Source organism: Calliphora vicina, chromosome 3, assembly GCF_958450345.1.
Source record: "Calliphora vicina chromosome 3, idCalVici1.1, whole genome shotgun sequence".
NCBI classification, from domain to species: Eukaryota; Metazoa; Arthropoda; class Insecta; order Diptera; family Calliphoridae; genus Calliphora; species Calliphora vicina.
In genome coordinates, this window is record NC_088782.1 from 2,535,765 (window position 1) to 2,552,009 (window position 16,245).

General features: G+C 29.3%; 1 protein-coding gene across 4 annotated transcripts in view; it reads right to left on the reverse strand.

Moving 5' to 3' along the window:
- Positions 1–4,049: 4,049 nt before the first annotated feature.
- ZnT63C (zinc transporter 63C) overlaps positions 4,050–16,245 on the reverse strand; it is a 36,954-nt gene continuing 24,758 nt past the window's right edge. For 3 of the 4 annotated variants that reach the window (XM_065502973.1, XM_065502975.1, XM_065502974.1), the window contains 9 exons: positions 10,416–10,602; positions 10,213–10,337; positions 9,972–10,069; positions 9,213–9,337; positions 9,022–9,147; positions 8,804–8,950; positions 5,211–5,323; positions 4,461–4,701; positions 4,050–4,384 (listed from right to left, as the gene is read on the reverse strand). In XM_065502973.1, coding sequence (XP_065359045.1) covers positions 4,199–4,384; positions 4,461–4,701; positions 5,211–5,323; positions 8,804–8,950; positions 9,022–9,147; positions 9,213–9,337; positions 9,972–10,069; positions 10,213–10,337; positions 10,416–10,592 — 1,338 coding nt within the window. In that variant the 5' untranslated portion in view covers positions 10,593–10,602 and the 3' untranslated portion in view covers positions 4,050–4,198. Of the gene's footprint in view, positions 4,385–4,460; positions 4,702–5,210; positions 5,324–8,803; positions 8,951–9,021; positions 9,148–9,212; positions 9,338–9,971; positions 10,070–10,212; positions 10,338–10,415; positions 10,603–15,315; positions 15,389–16,245 lie in introns of those variants that run through there. The other variant, XM_065502976.1, reaches the window with a different exon arrangement.

Here is a 16,245-nt window from a genome sequence, read left to right on the forward strand (position 1 = left end):
TAGTGTTTGTGGACATTAGATTTGAATTTTCCTATATTGAAAGTGACAGGAAAGACTTCAGGAGGAAGATTATTCCACATACGGACAGTACGGCTAAAGAACGAATTTTCTCTGTAATGTGTTGTGCGATCCACTGTCCAGTCGACAACGAATTGGTGAGCCCTTGCCGAAGAACGTGTGTTGCGTAAAAAACTACGGGTTTCGGGAACAAGTTCCCTAATTTCTGCAGAGCACATACCATTGTAGTATCGGTAGAACAGTGAAACACAACCCACATTGCGACGATGTTCCAGTGAGTCAATAAAGCTGCATACCCTACTGTCACCGATAAACACCTTCGCCCTCTCCTGTACAACCACATGAGAGTTGTGTTCCATTTTAGGTCGGATATAAGTGGTGTAAATAGTAAGGAGATCAGATGGAGTGAAGTAATTCTTACACCGTTTAAGGAAACCAAGGCACTTGAATGCTTCTTTCGACACTCGAAAAATGTGTTATGTCCAGCGGACATCGCACTGAATACTCATGCCTAGAACGTCAAGAGCTTCTGATTCCTTAATATTTACACCACCCATGAAAACAGATGGAGCAACATGATCTGTTATGTGTTTGTGTGTTAACATACAACATTGAGTCTTGCGTGCGTTGAAATCGACTCTATTCGCACAACGCCATTCAGAGATTGTCACAAGATCTTGGTTAAGCGTATCATTCATGTTTTGCCTCATTGCCCCAATCTCCGACAGGCTTGGTCTATAATTGAATGCATATGAATGGCAAATGTTGCTGTCATCTGCAAAAGAGTAGATAGGGTTGGAAGTTTGACGTAGAAGGTCGTTTATAAAGATAAGAAATAGAGTAGGAGAAAGAACGGAGCCTTGCGGTACCCCTGAATTGATCTTGAACTCGTTTGATGAGATTCCATCTATATCAACTCGTATAGTGCGATCTCTGAGAAAACTCGATATAAATCGAGAGAAGCTATTACCGATACCAAAAGCAATAAGTTTTGCTAAAAGCGCACCATGCCATACTCTATCAAACGCTTAGAAATATCCAGAGCCACCACTTTACTTTCGCCAAAACGGTGTATGGAACGACACCATTTTTCCGATAGGAAGGCTAGCAGGTCTCCCGTAGAGCGTCTTCTACGAAATCCATACTGCCGGTCGCTGAGTAAATTGTTGGACTCTAAATATTTCACAAGATGGTAGTTAACCATACTCTCCATGACTTTGGAAAGTGCAGAACAAATTGCTATTGGGCGATAATTTTCAGGGTTGTTAGCCTCTCCCTTTTTAGGAATTGGCGTTACATTAGCAACCTTCCAACATACTGGAAATAAACCAAGTTAAGCCTGGACTATAAAGTCACCCTGTATAAAATCATTTTAAAACCAATTTGGACATATGGAATCCAATTGTGGGGAATGGCCAGTAATTCCAGTATTGAGCTTATACACAGGGCCCAGTCGAAAATTCTTAGGACCATGACGGGTGCACCATGGTACATAGGAAATGAAAACATCCACAGGGACTTGGAAGTGCCACTAGTGAAGGATGAGTTTAAGAAAGTCCGCGATAAATATATACTGAAACTGCAATCCCACCCAAATCCGCTTGCTCGGCTTCTCGCACAGAGCCAAACCAGATCAAGGCTTTGTAGAGGAGATCTACCACCCCGCTAAGATGAGGTCCATGCATCAAGCAATGCTCTCTTTAGAGAGCAATTAGATTTAATTTTAGTTATAAGATTTAATCACTTATTGTTAGGCCTAATGATATAGGCAGATTCAATAAATAAATAAAAACAAGAGAGCTATATTCGGCTGTGCCGAATCTTATATACCCTTCACCAAATTATACTTTAAAATAAATATTTTTAGGTAAACAAAATTTATTATTTTTTCAAATTGTTTTTTAATTTTTTTTTTAAAAAGATTTTTTCAAATTTTTTAAAATTTTTTTTTTGGAAAACAAATTTATGATAAAAAAAATGTTTGATGAAAAAAAATTCGGGTCAAAAAATATTTTTCCCGATTTTGACCCATTGTAGGTCCACATCTACATCGTTGCAATGGACTTTGAAATATCTATCATTAGATATCCATATTGTCTATATTAATGACTTAGTAATCCATATATAGATCAAAAATAGGTAAAAAATCGAGGTTGTCCCGGTTTTTTGCTCATATCTCCGTTATTTATGGACGGATTTTGCTGATTTTAAATAGCAAACTTCTCGAAAGCATGTCTGACAGAATTATTGAAGATTTGGATCCCGAAGATATGTACCTGGGGTCTTCAGAAAATTGATTTCAACTAACAGATGGACAGACAGACAGACGGACATGGCTTAATCGACTCCGCTATCTATAAGGATCCAGAATATATATACTTTATAGGGTCGGAAATGAAAAATGTAGAAATTACAAACGGAATGACAAACTTATATATACCCTTCTCACGAAGGTGAAGGGTATAAAAAAAACTATTCGTAGAAACTGGATATTTAGTGCACTACCCGCATCATTGTTGTTTTTTGCAATGTATATTTTAATTATAGAAATACATTTACATATTTAATTTAAAATATATAAAATACTAACAATTTAATAAAAATATACAACCTTTTTTTTGTTTTTCCTTAATTCATTTATTTATTTTTTCTGCAAAAAAGCGTCTTTTTGTTTTACAAATTAAAAAAATGGAGTTCATATACAGTAAAAAAAAACAAATGACTACATACATAAGTAAGTATCTTAGACAAAAATTATAAAAGACAAAAACAGGAATACTTTAACATAGGAAGAGATGAAGGAATAGGTGAAATATATATGTATATTTTTTTTTATTTTAAACGAAGAAAAACTATGACTTATACATATTAAATTTTACAATGTTTTAATTATACAGATTTATATTTAAATAAAAACAATTTGAAACACACAGCATTTTGTAAACGAAAAGTTGTGTGTAAAACACACTTAATCACTTCATCAAATTAATAAAAAAAATAAAAGAAATGAAAAATGTAAATTTAAACTAGAGCTTTAGTTAGATAAATCATACGAACAAAAAGAAAATGGCGTATGCGCACTTTTTTTGTTATTGATCTTATATATAATAATTATTTTAAATATAAAAAACAATTTTGGTTTATAGTAACGTTATTTTTTGCGTTTGTTGGTTTTTGATTTTAACTATAATAACTAGAGTTAACAAAACAATTTAGTTATTTTTTTTGTTATTATTGGTATTAAATTAATTTTAATAAAATTTATACTACACAAAATTGAATATTTAATTTTATTACATATAATATAAACATTTATATTTGTGTTTTGGTAATATAAAAAAATAAATAAAATTATTAGTTCTATAATTTTATTGGTCAATTTGTGGAAACGAATTTCTACAAGGAAATATGACAAGATGTAATAAGTAAGATGATGTAAAATGACAAAAATGATGTCTCAACAGAAACAAAGCACATTAAATCTATGTATGTTGTATTGTACAAAAAATAACTAAAGGAGGACTACGGGATTAAATTACAAAGCCACTTCATCTCCTTGTCTTAGAGAGGCTTTGTTAAGCTCAATTTGTTCGTGGTTTTGTTGCTCGGCTTTGAGCTTTAAATCACGACGTCTTTGAGCTGTTACGGTGGTTGTTGTAACAGGTGGTGATACTGACGTTGGCATTGAATTTGGCGATGATACTACTAATTGCTGGTGGTTAATAGTAGAAGACGCTGGTTTTAATCTGTTTTCATAAATATCACGCGTTGTTGTTGGTGACAACAACGCTTTAGGAGGCAGCGTAAAGTAGTCATCTATGATTTTTTCATTTTCTTTGTCTTTATTTCTAAAATTGTGTGTTTGATTTTCTTTTTGGTTTTTTAGATCCTCAACACTTTGATCATTCGTTTTAGTTTTAGTTTTAAAATCGTCTTTATTGCTCACTTCTAAATTAGATGATGGCGACAATAATAATGAAAGCGATGATGTTGTGCCTGCTGTCGTTGGTTGTTGTTGCTGTTTTATTATATTGTTTGGAATATGATTGTGATGATTATTTCTCATCGTTTCTTGTGTTTGTTGATGATGTATATTTTTGGATAAAGATGTTGCATGTAAGTGGTTGAATTCCTGAGCCACTACTGGTATACTACTACGTGTCACATGGAACGAATGTTGTCAGACTACTTCTCCATTACTCTCTTTGGCCGTTGATCCGCCACTACCGACAGTGCCAAGGGAACCGCCACCACCTGTGCTTGTTACAGGATCTAACAATGAACCGGACTCTACATCATTGGTATTTCTAGTTGAATTACGTTGACGACACATATACGGTGAACTGGTTGGTGAAGGCAGTTGATTCTGTTCCCAAATTGAAATAAATTGCATTAATACTACATACTACATACTTCCTATTTCTATTAGAATTCAAACTTACCACTTTGTTATTGTTTTGACAACATGTGGCTTTGACACAACCATTGTCGGTTGAGGGTGGACAATCTAATGCACAGCAGTCGGAGCTACTCATATTGAGACTGGATGTACCCTCAGACACTATGCACGCCCCATCCATATCAACAAATTCTGGCTGTATGGTCGTCGAATGTATGCCTTCATTGTGAAAGAATTCTTTAACTTTTTCAGCGATTTTCATATACTCCGATAAGTTGTGACATCTGCGAAATGTAACAAAAGTCGTTAAATATTTACATTATTACAAATACTTTATACACAAACAAGATTAGATGCACGTAAAGGTTCGTTGACCTACATGCAAGTAAATGTTAGTTGCTATCTTATATTTTGTTAATAATTTTACTTATAAGTTCTATGGAACGTGTCTACTGTTCTGATTATAATTAATAGAATACAAAAACTTATATTTTAATATAAACTGTCTAAGTATCTGTAAATCAAGATGAAAAGATAATTAATTGAATATATTATTTAAATAAATAATGAAATGAATTAATAATGAGTGCTGCAGGGCACCTAAAAATGTATTTTAACATGCTTTAAAATTTTAAATAATTAATTTATTTTTAGAATTTAATAGTAAAAAATACATATTAAAACAAGAAATCCCTATGTCTTATAGAATATTACAAACTACAATTTATTTGTTTTTAAAAGAAAAATTAAGTTTGTGTTTTTTTTTTATAGTTTTATTAAGATAAAATAGTACCTTATGTGAGCTGAAGCTATAATGCGATCGCCAGCCAATTGCCAGACATGAAATTCGTGTACTGCCAAAACACCATCAACCTTTTCCAACAAACGTTTTTGTATGGCATCAACCTTAAAAAACATTAAAATACTATATTAGTTACATGATTAAACAGATGCCTAATTATTTAAGTAATATTAAGGGCTTGTCTTTTGAAATTGTTTTTTTATTTTATTGATTTAAAATTTAAAGTTTTATTTAAAAACAAATACTTTAAATTATGTGAAATATATCTACAATCCACACTTGGTACACTAATAACAGCGATTACCTATGCGTTTAAGAAAATATATAATGGGCGTTAAAAGTGAGTGAAACCAGTGAATTATATATTTTTTCTATTATATTATATTTTTTTTTAAGAACCGAACCTAATATTCGGCCTAATCTGCAACAAACCGAAACTTTAAAATTTTTATCGATGGATGGATATTCATTATTTGACAATACAATGGAAACTTTTCCAAATGATTAAGTCAAAAAAAATATCTTAACAAATCATTTTTTTAGTATTTATTAATATATACTTTAATTTACTGATATTAATAAAAACAACAAGTTATATTCGGCTGTGCCGAATCTTATATACCCTTTTTTAAATTTAAAAATTCTTTTTTTGTTTTTTAAATTTTTTTAAAAATTTTGGTGAATTTTTTTCCGATTTTGACCTATTGTAGGTCCAACTTACTATGGTCTTATATACGTCGTTGCAAAGGTCTTTGAAATATCTATCATTATATATCCATATTGTCTATATTAATGACTTAGTAATCCAGATATAGGTCAAAAATCGAAGTTGTCCTGATTGGTTTTTGTCGAATTCTTCCGAGCCGGAAGAATTACGGATTTGGGGGCTTCGGAAAGTTGATTTCAACAGACAGACAGAGGGGCATGGCTTAATCGACTCCGCTATCTATCAGGATCCAGAATATTGTCTGGTCCTTTAAGTGTCAGTATTTTGTTGAATATTCCTTGTTTTTTATGTAATTGAAGATTCAATCGTCTCTTTGAAATATTTTGCCATTCCCATATCGAGCCCTTAGCGCCAAATTATCGAAAGCGACATTTAAAAATTTTTTTATTGCAAAAATTAAAATTTTATGGACCGACTGATGTTTTAGCGTTCTCAGAATATCAAAATTGTTAATAACTTCAAAATTATAGGGGGTAAGATTTTATCGTAAGTCAATGTTTACATTTTACAGTAAACGAATTTTATCGTAAGCGGTGGTATTGAAAAAAAAGAGGGAAACAAATCTGTAACTTCTAAATGGTTAGATTAATTTGAATGAAATTTCACATGCGCAAAGAAGAAGTGTTGTCGAGTTTAAGTTCTGAACGTATACCTCATGGGTTCACCAATGGCGCGACCAAGGGTCCTCAAAGTAGGACACCTCGGGCATTTTACATTTTTAAAACGTTTGTGTTCCGATTTCAAAAAAATTACACATATAAAATCTTTTCATCGTGCGCTACAAAAGACAGAGTCGTAGCTATCAATTATCTCTTATAGCTTAGGAGATATTCGCATTTGAAAATTAAATTTTCAACATTTTTACCCAACCTACTCCAGTTTTTTGATAACAGCGTATCCAAATATTTTCCGATTTTCTCCAGTTTTCCTTCATTAGAATAACAACATATGTATGTGTCAAATAGACAAATAACTGTTTAAAAATAATGACTAAGCATTTTAATTTTAAAAAGCCGATTTTTCGCTAATTTTTTGGGAAAAAAATAACTTTTTTCTTTTTAAGTTATTGCAAAAAATTTCTAAAAGGATGTATAAGGAATTTATGCTTTCTGAAAGCATAAATTCCATAAATAAATGAAAAAAAATTAAAATTTTTTGTTACCGAGGGGACCAGGTCACTTATTTTTTATGTAAAATTAAACTTTAGGGCAAAAATTCTCAAATCGCATATTCGATATCAATATAATATATAATATGCTTTTAATTATTTTGTAAAGGGTTCTGATAACTCCGACCCTGGTATGAATATTATAGCCAAAAAATTAAAAATTTCCATTTTTAGGATTTTTCAACACTTTTTTTTGGAATTGCAGGGAATGCTGATAATAAATTTCAAATTCGTTTTTATTTTTCCATTTCAAATAGAAAATTTTACATAACTGTGAAATTTCATTAAAAACTATTCATAAATAACAATTTTATTGCAATTCGAAAAATTTGTATCTATGCAAAAATTCAATAAAAAACATTTTTTGTCATGTTTTTCAATAAAGTATTCCATAAATTTTTAATTGTCAAAAGTTATAAATATTTTGGAAAAATAGACAAATAGTTTGAACAAAATTATATTATATCGCATCATAACATTTTTAATTCTATGTATAACCTTCTCCTGTAAAATTTGTGTTTTGTCGCTTACGATAATTTGGCGCTAAGGGCTCGATATGATCGCTGATATAATCTGATAAAGCTTCCTTCGTGGTATAATTTTCAGTTCGTATTTTACTATCAACCACTCGGTTACAACCCTAAAGCACCAGCCATAGTATATTTAATTATATGTATTGGACCCACCCATTCTTTTGCTGATAATAAGGCGCAAATCATAATATTGTGACCGCCAAACTTTACTGTCTTATTTGTGTATTTGTGGTTCAGTATCTTTCCCTTCGGTCGTCTTGCAAATGTTCTCCCATTACCGCCTCTTAAATTGGGTTCATCCGAAAAGAGTACAGTATACCATTTCTGTCACGACCAGTTTAAATGTTCTTTGGCAAAATGTATACGAGCAGTACGTTTTTTTTAGAAATAAAATATCAACCAATACCAGCATCATTTTCGCAATTATTGACTCTAGCCATTTTTACTAACTACTTAAAAAAAAACTTGTGTGAACAAATTATCTGTTTCTTACATATTTCTTTTAGTCTTCTTTCTTGCAGCATTTTAAAAGATTACATTGTATTGCCAATGCTAAGAGTATAACTACATTCAATAAATGTATTTTTGTTAAATTTTACTATATTTAAAATTTAAATTTATCTTAGAAATATACATATCGCTCATTTGCTGCAACAACGTCACAACTCAAAATCCGGGTGCTTGGAACTGAGTAATACAAAATATGCGCCGTTCGTTCTTTCATATAGTTTTATCAGTTTTAAAAAAGTCAATTATTTTAGGTATGAGAGTGTTTGTTCGTGGTAAACGTCAAAATGAAAATTCATGTTTTCTCGTATATTTGATAAGTAAACATTTGGGTTAAATACAGATTAGAAAGATATTAATATCTACTATTTAAATCAGGTTTTATTTCTGAAATCGCATGATTTGTTGAAAATTTATTTAAGAAATAGTTAAATGTCATAATACATTCAAAACCGTTTAGCTCGAAACGATTTTTTTTGAATTATGACGTTGTTGCAGCAAATGAGCGATATGTATATTTGAAAACTGAAATTACAGAACATAGTTTTATTGACACTCATTGTATTTATATATATTTTTTTTATATAAAAATTCTTAGGCCATTTTTAAAAGTTCCTTATAAAATAAATATGAAAGAAACAACTCTTACTTGGATATGTGTTGGCACTGTTTGTAATAAAATTAATGCAGATTCTCGCAATAAAGGCCAAACTGATTGTGATATTAAGCAAACTAAAACAATGGACAAAGCAGGATCCATATAAAAACGATATTCCCATTCGGTCAGCCAAACGACCTAAAAACAAAAATAACAGTGAAACATTAAAAAAAAAGATTTATTTATATGTAAAAAGTTTGTAAACTTACCAAAGCACTTATGATGACAATAATACTACCCAAAGCATCACTTAGCACATGCAAAAATGCACCACGCATATTCATGGAGCCGGGATCGTGACTATGACCATGACTGGATTTTTTAATTGGTTTTTCCTTCGAAGCAAAATATATACGTTAATGCTTTGCATTAAATATTAACAAAAGTTTATTTATTTCACCTCTTTTTCATAAACAAAATCATCAGGATTTTCTCCTTCACCGTCTACATTAGCTAATTCGGTAAGTCTACTATGATTTCGTCTTAAGCCTCCACCATGTGAATGGCCATGATGACCACCATGCTCTAAACGTTAGAAAAATATACATATAGAGTATATTAATATCAGTTTGTTTGCTTAAATGAAAAACCATGTAACTACCCTTTATTTCAAGGAGATAATAAGTGTGTTCGCGTACTTTCCAGTAAAAATTATACAGTAACTTTAATTTAGTGCGTAAAAATACATTTACTCTCAATCTCAATTTGTAAAAATAAATTGTATTTTATAATAAATCAATTTAAAACGTTTGTTTTATGTTATTTTACTTCTTTTCTTTGCAAGACTTGTAAATTGTGTTAATTTTCAACTTTTTTTGTTTTGTTTACATTTGCAACAATATGTTTTACACATATTTTTTATGTTGATATTTTTTACTGGACAAAAAATGTCCAGTAAAAAATATCATGCTCTCTATCTACGAACTGTCACTTTTAACATTCTCTTGCTCTCTCGTTACAAGTTTTTAAAAGTAAACGAACGGAATCCCGTAACTTCCAGTGATAATTTGTACAAATTATTACAAATTATCAAGTACGCGAACACAACTAATATCAGTTTTTTTGTAAAACGATAAATATTTGTGGAGATCTTTATTTTTAGTTACATGATTTTTCGTTTAATCTAACGATATGTAGTTCCGTTTTTGTTACAACTTACCATAAAGCAAACACAAGCCTATACCATTTACAATTAAACCTAATACGCCTACAGTAACCAACAATTCTGGCTCGTGTATAGTCTCTTCTTCTATAAATCTAAAAGATAAAATACATAATGTCATTAAAGGTTTAACTTAGTCTGAATGTTCCAGTATAAATTTTATAATAATTTTAATGAAATTTTAAGAGCAGAAAAACATTTCCACAAATTAATTTTAAACATTTTATATTTCAAATACCTTTTAATCGCTTCTATTGTAATACTAAAGCATAATGCAACCAAAAATACTGCGTTGACTAAAGCTCCCAATACTTCGGCTCGTGCCCAACCAAAAGTATTTTTTGACCATTTTTTCGGTGACATCTAAGATAATGATAAATAGAAAATTATTGTAAAGGTATATTAAATACATAAGAAGGTTAAATATGTAGTTTGACATACCTTAACTGATAAAAATGATATCACCAATGCGGCTATATCGCCCAACATGTGAAAACTGTCAGCTACCAAAGCCATTGAATTTGTAACATAGCCGACCACAATTTCGACAAAAAAGAAGAAACCGGTCAACATCATCATAGTCAGCAGGCGACATTTTTTACCTGAGTATTTTGACATTTTAGAAAATCTGCAACAACAAAAATTTACAAACCTTGTTAATTAGTTTAGCTTAAATTCATGCTTAATTAAACTTTGAATTTTATATAAATATTGAATATAAATCTAAACGAAAGAACATTGTCTCAGGTTTTTTTTTTTTTTTTTCATTTACCCCCTTTTCACAATGTCTAGTTATTTTTTAACTGAAAGTTATTTTGAAAGTTTTCATATAAAAATTATTTTAACAGACAATATATCTTTAAGTTAAGAAATAACCAGACGTCGTGAAAATACTCTTTAAAATTTTAAAGTTATTTTTAATTAGAGCATGACGCAATTAATATTGTCTTTATTTTATTTATAATACATTTCAATATTACTAGTATAAGCAAAAAATCACCGTTTAAAAGTATTTCAAAAGAAATATGATTCACAACATTTGTCTGGAACGTTCCTCTTTAAAGAACAAATAAAAGAATAGGGTTTGCTATTTTAGGATACAATAATAATAATGAAATCCGGCAAACAAAAATGTAATAATTTAATATTAATCTAAATTTGATATACAAACTCTGCTTTATTTTTAAACACATACATACGATATTTAAAACGATACGATATTCAAAGCAAGATATATACAAACATCCGTCAATGTATCGCGTAGCTGACAAGTTATTTTAATTTTAATTTCACTTATCTTGACATTCGCGTTAAATTGCTTGATTTTGAAAAAGTAACTTGGCACTTCTTTATGTAGAGAGATTATATGAGGAAGACAATTAATAATACATTGTGGTGCTACAATGAGGGAAATAAAGGACTCATTAGGCTCAAAACAACATGCAGTAGCTTTAGGACGTGGATTTAAGAAACATAAAGAAGCCTTTAGAAATCAAGGTTTATTTTCTACACCACATTCTATAATTATGTCAATCGTTCCCACGACAAATGGATATCAGCTCCGAAACAATTATCTGATTATCATATTTATATGAATTGTAATGTTTTTTTTAAATTTAAAAAAATTTTTTTTTTGTCCAACTTACTATGGTCTTATATACGTCGTTGCAAATGTCTTTGAAATATCTATCATTAGATATCCATATTGTCTATATTAATGTCTTAGTAATCCAGATATAGGTAAAAAAATAGGTCAAAAATCGAGGTTGTCTTGGTTTTTTCCTCATATCTCAGCCATTTGTGGACCGATTTTGCTGATTTTAAATAGCAAAATTCTCGAAAGCATGTCTGACAGAATTATTGAAGATTTGGATCCCAAAGATATCTGGGGTCTTCAGAAAACTGATTTCAACAGACAGACGGACAGACAGATGGACATGGCTTAATCGACTCCGCTATCTATAAGGATCCAGAATATATATACTTTATAGGGTCGGAAATGAAAAATGTAGAAATTACAAACGGAATGACAAACTTATATATACCTTTCTCACGAAGGTGAAGGGTATAAAAAGAAATAATTACACCAAAATTTAGAAAAACAATTAATCATGTCTGTTTCCGATCATATGTAAATTGAAACTGTCAAACTTTGAGGGATAGTACATGAACGATAAACGAAAACAAAAGTTGGTAATGTAACAAAATCGATTACTCTGTTTTCAAGTTAATCAGTGTTGACAGATTGAGATTAATCCTTTGGATTGAGATTAACTTTTTATAATATTATTATTTAGTTAATATGTACTTTACGTGACGAAAACATTAGAGCGAACTAATTTTAATATAATTTTGTAGATTCTGCTCAATATTTGCTTGTGTTTCTTTTGCTTTTATTTTTCAAATTAATGTTGTTAGTATTTCACAAATAAAATTATTTTTGTAAACAAAAATGTAAATAAACAATAATCGCTATATTTGTGCATAGAAAAAAAATATAAAAATATTTATTTTTAAAAATTTTTGATTTTTAAACTAAGTTCTACAAACAAGAACATCCTAATGAAAAATTTACTTAATGCGTATGAATGTCAAACTAAAAAAAGATATTTTTATTAAGATTTATCATTAAAATTTTAACATTTATAAATATGTATGTATTAAATGTTTCAGGACTTACGGAAACAGTTTCATTTGTAAGTAAATGTCAAATAGAATTAATTAATTTACAATAAAATCCAATTGAATTAAACACTGCAATTGAGAAATGCACACTAAATACTAATCGAAATAAAAGAAAGCTAAACGTGAAGGAAATATGTATAAATAAAAATTAAAAGGAATGAAATAAATACATTCATAGAAACAAGCTCATTTAATTATTTAATTTTAACACAATATTAAAAAAAAAAAAATTTTGCCCGTAGTGCTGACAACCATCTTTTATAATTTTATGTGGTTACCCCATTCATTATAGTAACATAAACACATTATTTTACCATATGAATTACAGTGGGGACCGAATTAGTTATTCGCTGTTAATTTCAAAATTGTTTCAAAAACTGCAATTATGTCTAAATATTTCATATTTTTTTTCAAAATGGTTGAAATTTTTACATGAAATTTCCAAGAGATTATTGGGTAGATTGATCAATAGCCGATATTCGGAAATTTTTCATAATAAATATTCTTGTTAATTAAAAAATTTTAATTTTATTTGCCCATAACTGTAAAATTGATATCGGTTTTGGCTTTATTTGTTTCGATGGCGGTTGTTATGTTTGTTTTAAATTTAAAACATATCAAAGTGTGTAAATAAAACATACAAAATGAACTCAAATTTAGTTACTTAGATACTGTTATAATTAATATTGCATTTAAACGGCAATTTGGACAAATTAAAATCAATGTAAATACCAAATGGACTCATTCCTAGTTATTTTAGGATCTCATTAACGCCAAAACTGGTTTAATTGTGATTATTAAACATATCTACTATGTGTATACAGTTATTTCCAGTTACTTAGAGACACATATATTAATGTCTGTATTTAAAGTTGGACCTACATATAAGATGATTCGACATTATATAGTCTAAATCCATTCAACAGATATTGAACAAATCACGGTTTTTTAATTTTTGTTTTTAAATTTTGTCACTAATTGATGTTACCCAAATAACGTAAAATACCAGTAACACTAAAATACCTTTAAAGAAATAGAATTAAGTCAATTTTTAAAAATTTAGACCCATATTTTTACCCTTCACCAAATTATACTTCAAAATAAAAATTTTAAATATTTTTAGGTAAACAAACATTTTTTTTTTGCAGTTGTTTTTTTAGTTTTTGGAAAAAAAAATTTTCGAATTGTATTTTTAATTTAAATTTTTTTTTTTTTTAAAAAATTTGGTGAAAAAATATTTTTTCCGATTTTGACCCATTGTAGGTCCAACTTACTATGGTCTTATATACGTCGTTGCAAAGGTCTTTGAAATATCTATCATTAGATATCGGGCTCAAAAATCCCTATTTTTATACCTCCTTAGAATTAAGTCAAATTTTAAAAAATTAACATCCGGACGAACGGACATCGTTGAGTTTAGAAATTGGTTATAAATTTAGACCCATATCTTTGGGTGCACAAGCAAGTAAGAGAGCTATATTCGGCTGTGTCGAATCTTATATACCCTTCATCAAATTATACTTCAAAATAAAAATTTTAAATATTTTTAGGTAAACAAAATTTTTTGGTGAAAAAAATTCGGTTTAAAAAATATTTTTTCCGATTTTGACCCATTGTAGGCCCAACTTATTATGGTTTATATACGTCGTTGCAAATTTCTTTGAAATATCTATCATTAGATATCCATCCAAAAAATTTTTGTTTTTCCAAAATTTTTTGGAAAATTATAAAAAAATAATTCGGGGTAAAAATTCGTTTTCCCGAATTTAACGTATATTCGACGTTGCAAAGGTCTCTGAAAAATCTATCATTAGATATCAATCAAAAGACATAGGTAATAAATCGAGGTTGACCTGGTTTTTCGTTGTTGGCCAATTTTCTCGATTTTAACTAGTAACCGAAACGGCTCAATAGCGGATATATTGATGTATGAATCATGTATGGAAGTTATTTGAAGAGTACGGAAAGTTGATTTCAACATACAGACGGACATGACTATATCGACTCCGCTAACTATAACGATCCAGAATATATATACTTGTGGGGTCGCAATTGAAGAATATAAAAATTGCCACTCATGATGAGCAATGTTAATGATCTGTTAATACTACCATTATTTACATAAGTATTAATGTAAAATTAGTTCTTATAAGTAAGACTTTATGTAAGACTTCATAGTATGTATTTGGTAGTGTAATTTCTATTAAAATTAATGTTATGTTTACTGTATATTTTTGTTTTTCTGATGTCTCTTTTAAATTAAATTCATAAAATCGTTCATCTATCTGGCAGTATTGGCATTATTCATTATTCGATATCAAGAACGACACTTCTTGGCTAAATAATTGTTTGTCATTATGTATGTATGTATGTATGTATGGATGATGTACTACGTATGTTTTTTTCTTTCTTTCTTTTTGTATTTATTTTATTGTGTTCTCTCTTTTTTTGCGCTTGTCACTAAATTATAATATACAATCACAGTCAGTATATCACGTTTTGCTATTATTTATGCCGACAGCACTACACTATTCGTATTTTTTTGGGACCCAGTTATTGGCGGCAATTTGCAAGCTTTTCTCGATTGAATTTTTTTCTTAATTGTATTTATTATTTATGTGCTTACATTGAAAATGCAAACAAAAAAGGTACTCACTCGTATAATGATAATTATTGCGAAAAAGTGTATTCATTCGAACGTTGCACTTAATGAAATGTTCACACAAGAGGATATTATTAATCTTTTGTTGTAGATAATAATGAAATTGTTAATTCATTTCTTTAAAAACAAATATTTATATTAAAAGAGTTCTTACTGCGTTTTTTTAATTAAATACAACACAATCTTGTATTGCTTTGAACGACAGGAAATAAAAATAAATTTTTTCAATTACATATACATACTAAGAAGTATTTCAGCTAAAAATACCTCAAATATTTAATAAATAATAAGTATTTAAAATCAGGGACCCGAAATAACTGTGATTTTTTATTGGTTATAGAAAAAATTACTACAAAAAAAAATAGGTCCCGTAATATTATAAATAATTTAAACAAATTTAATCCTCCCATAATTATTATAAAAGAGTATTAATATTTTTGGTGTCTGATAACAATTATAAAAGATTTTTATTATTTTTGATCTTGATAACCATTATGAAAGGTTTTTATAGTTTTTCTATAGACTTAGCCATTACAAATATTTGTTAATAGCTGACCCGGTGCGCTTCGCCACCCCAATTAGAAGTACTATTAAGTCTCCCTTTGTGAATCTAATTGTAAATGTCGAATTTCATATTTCTGTAGTGCGATTCACTACACTTTTATAACGGTAATTTAAAATATTAAAAAAGTACCATTAGGAGAAAAGTACCAATTTCCCTTTTCCTCCTTGAACTCCCCTCAAGTTTGAAATTTAAAAATATTCCATTTTGCCAAAATTGTGTATGCTGCAGATATGTCTCAAACGATTAAAATCTGTGTTAATGTGCCCAAGAAAAAATATGTTTTAAAAAAAGTACCAAACTGATTACCCGGATTTGTCCCAATATAAACCTTTTCACTCGAGTTCCAAATAACAACCTTT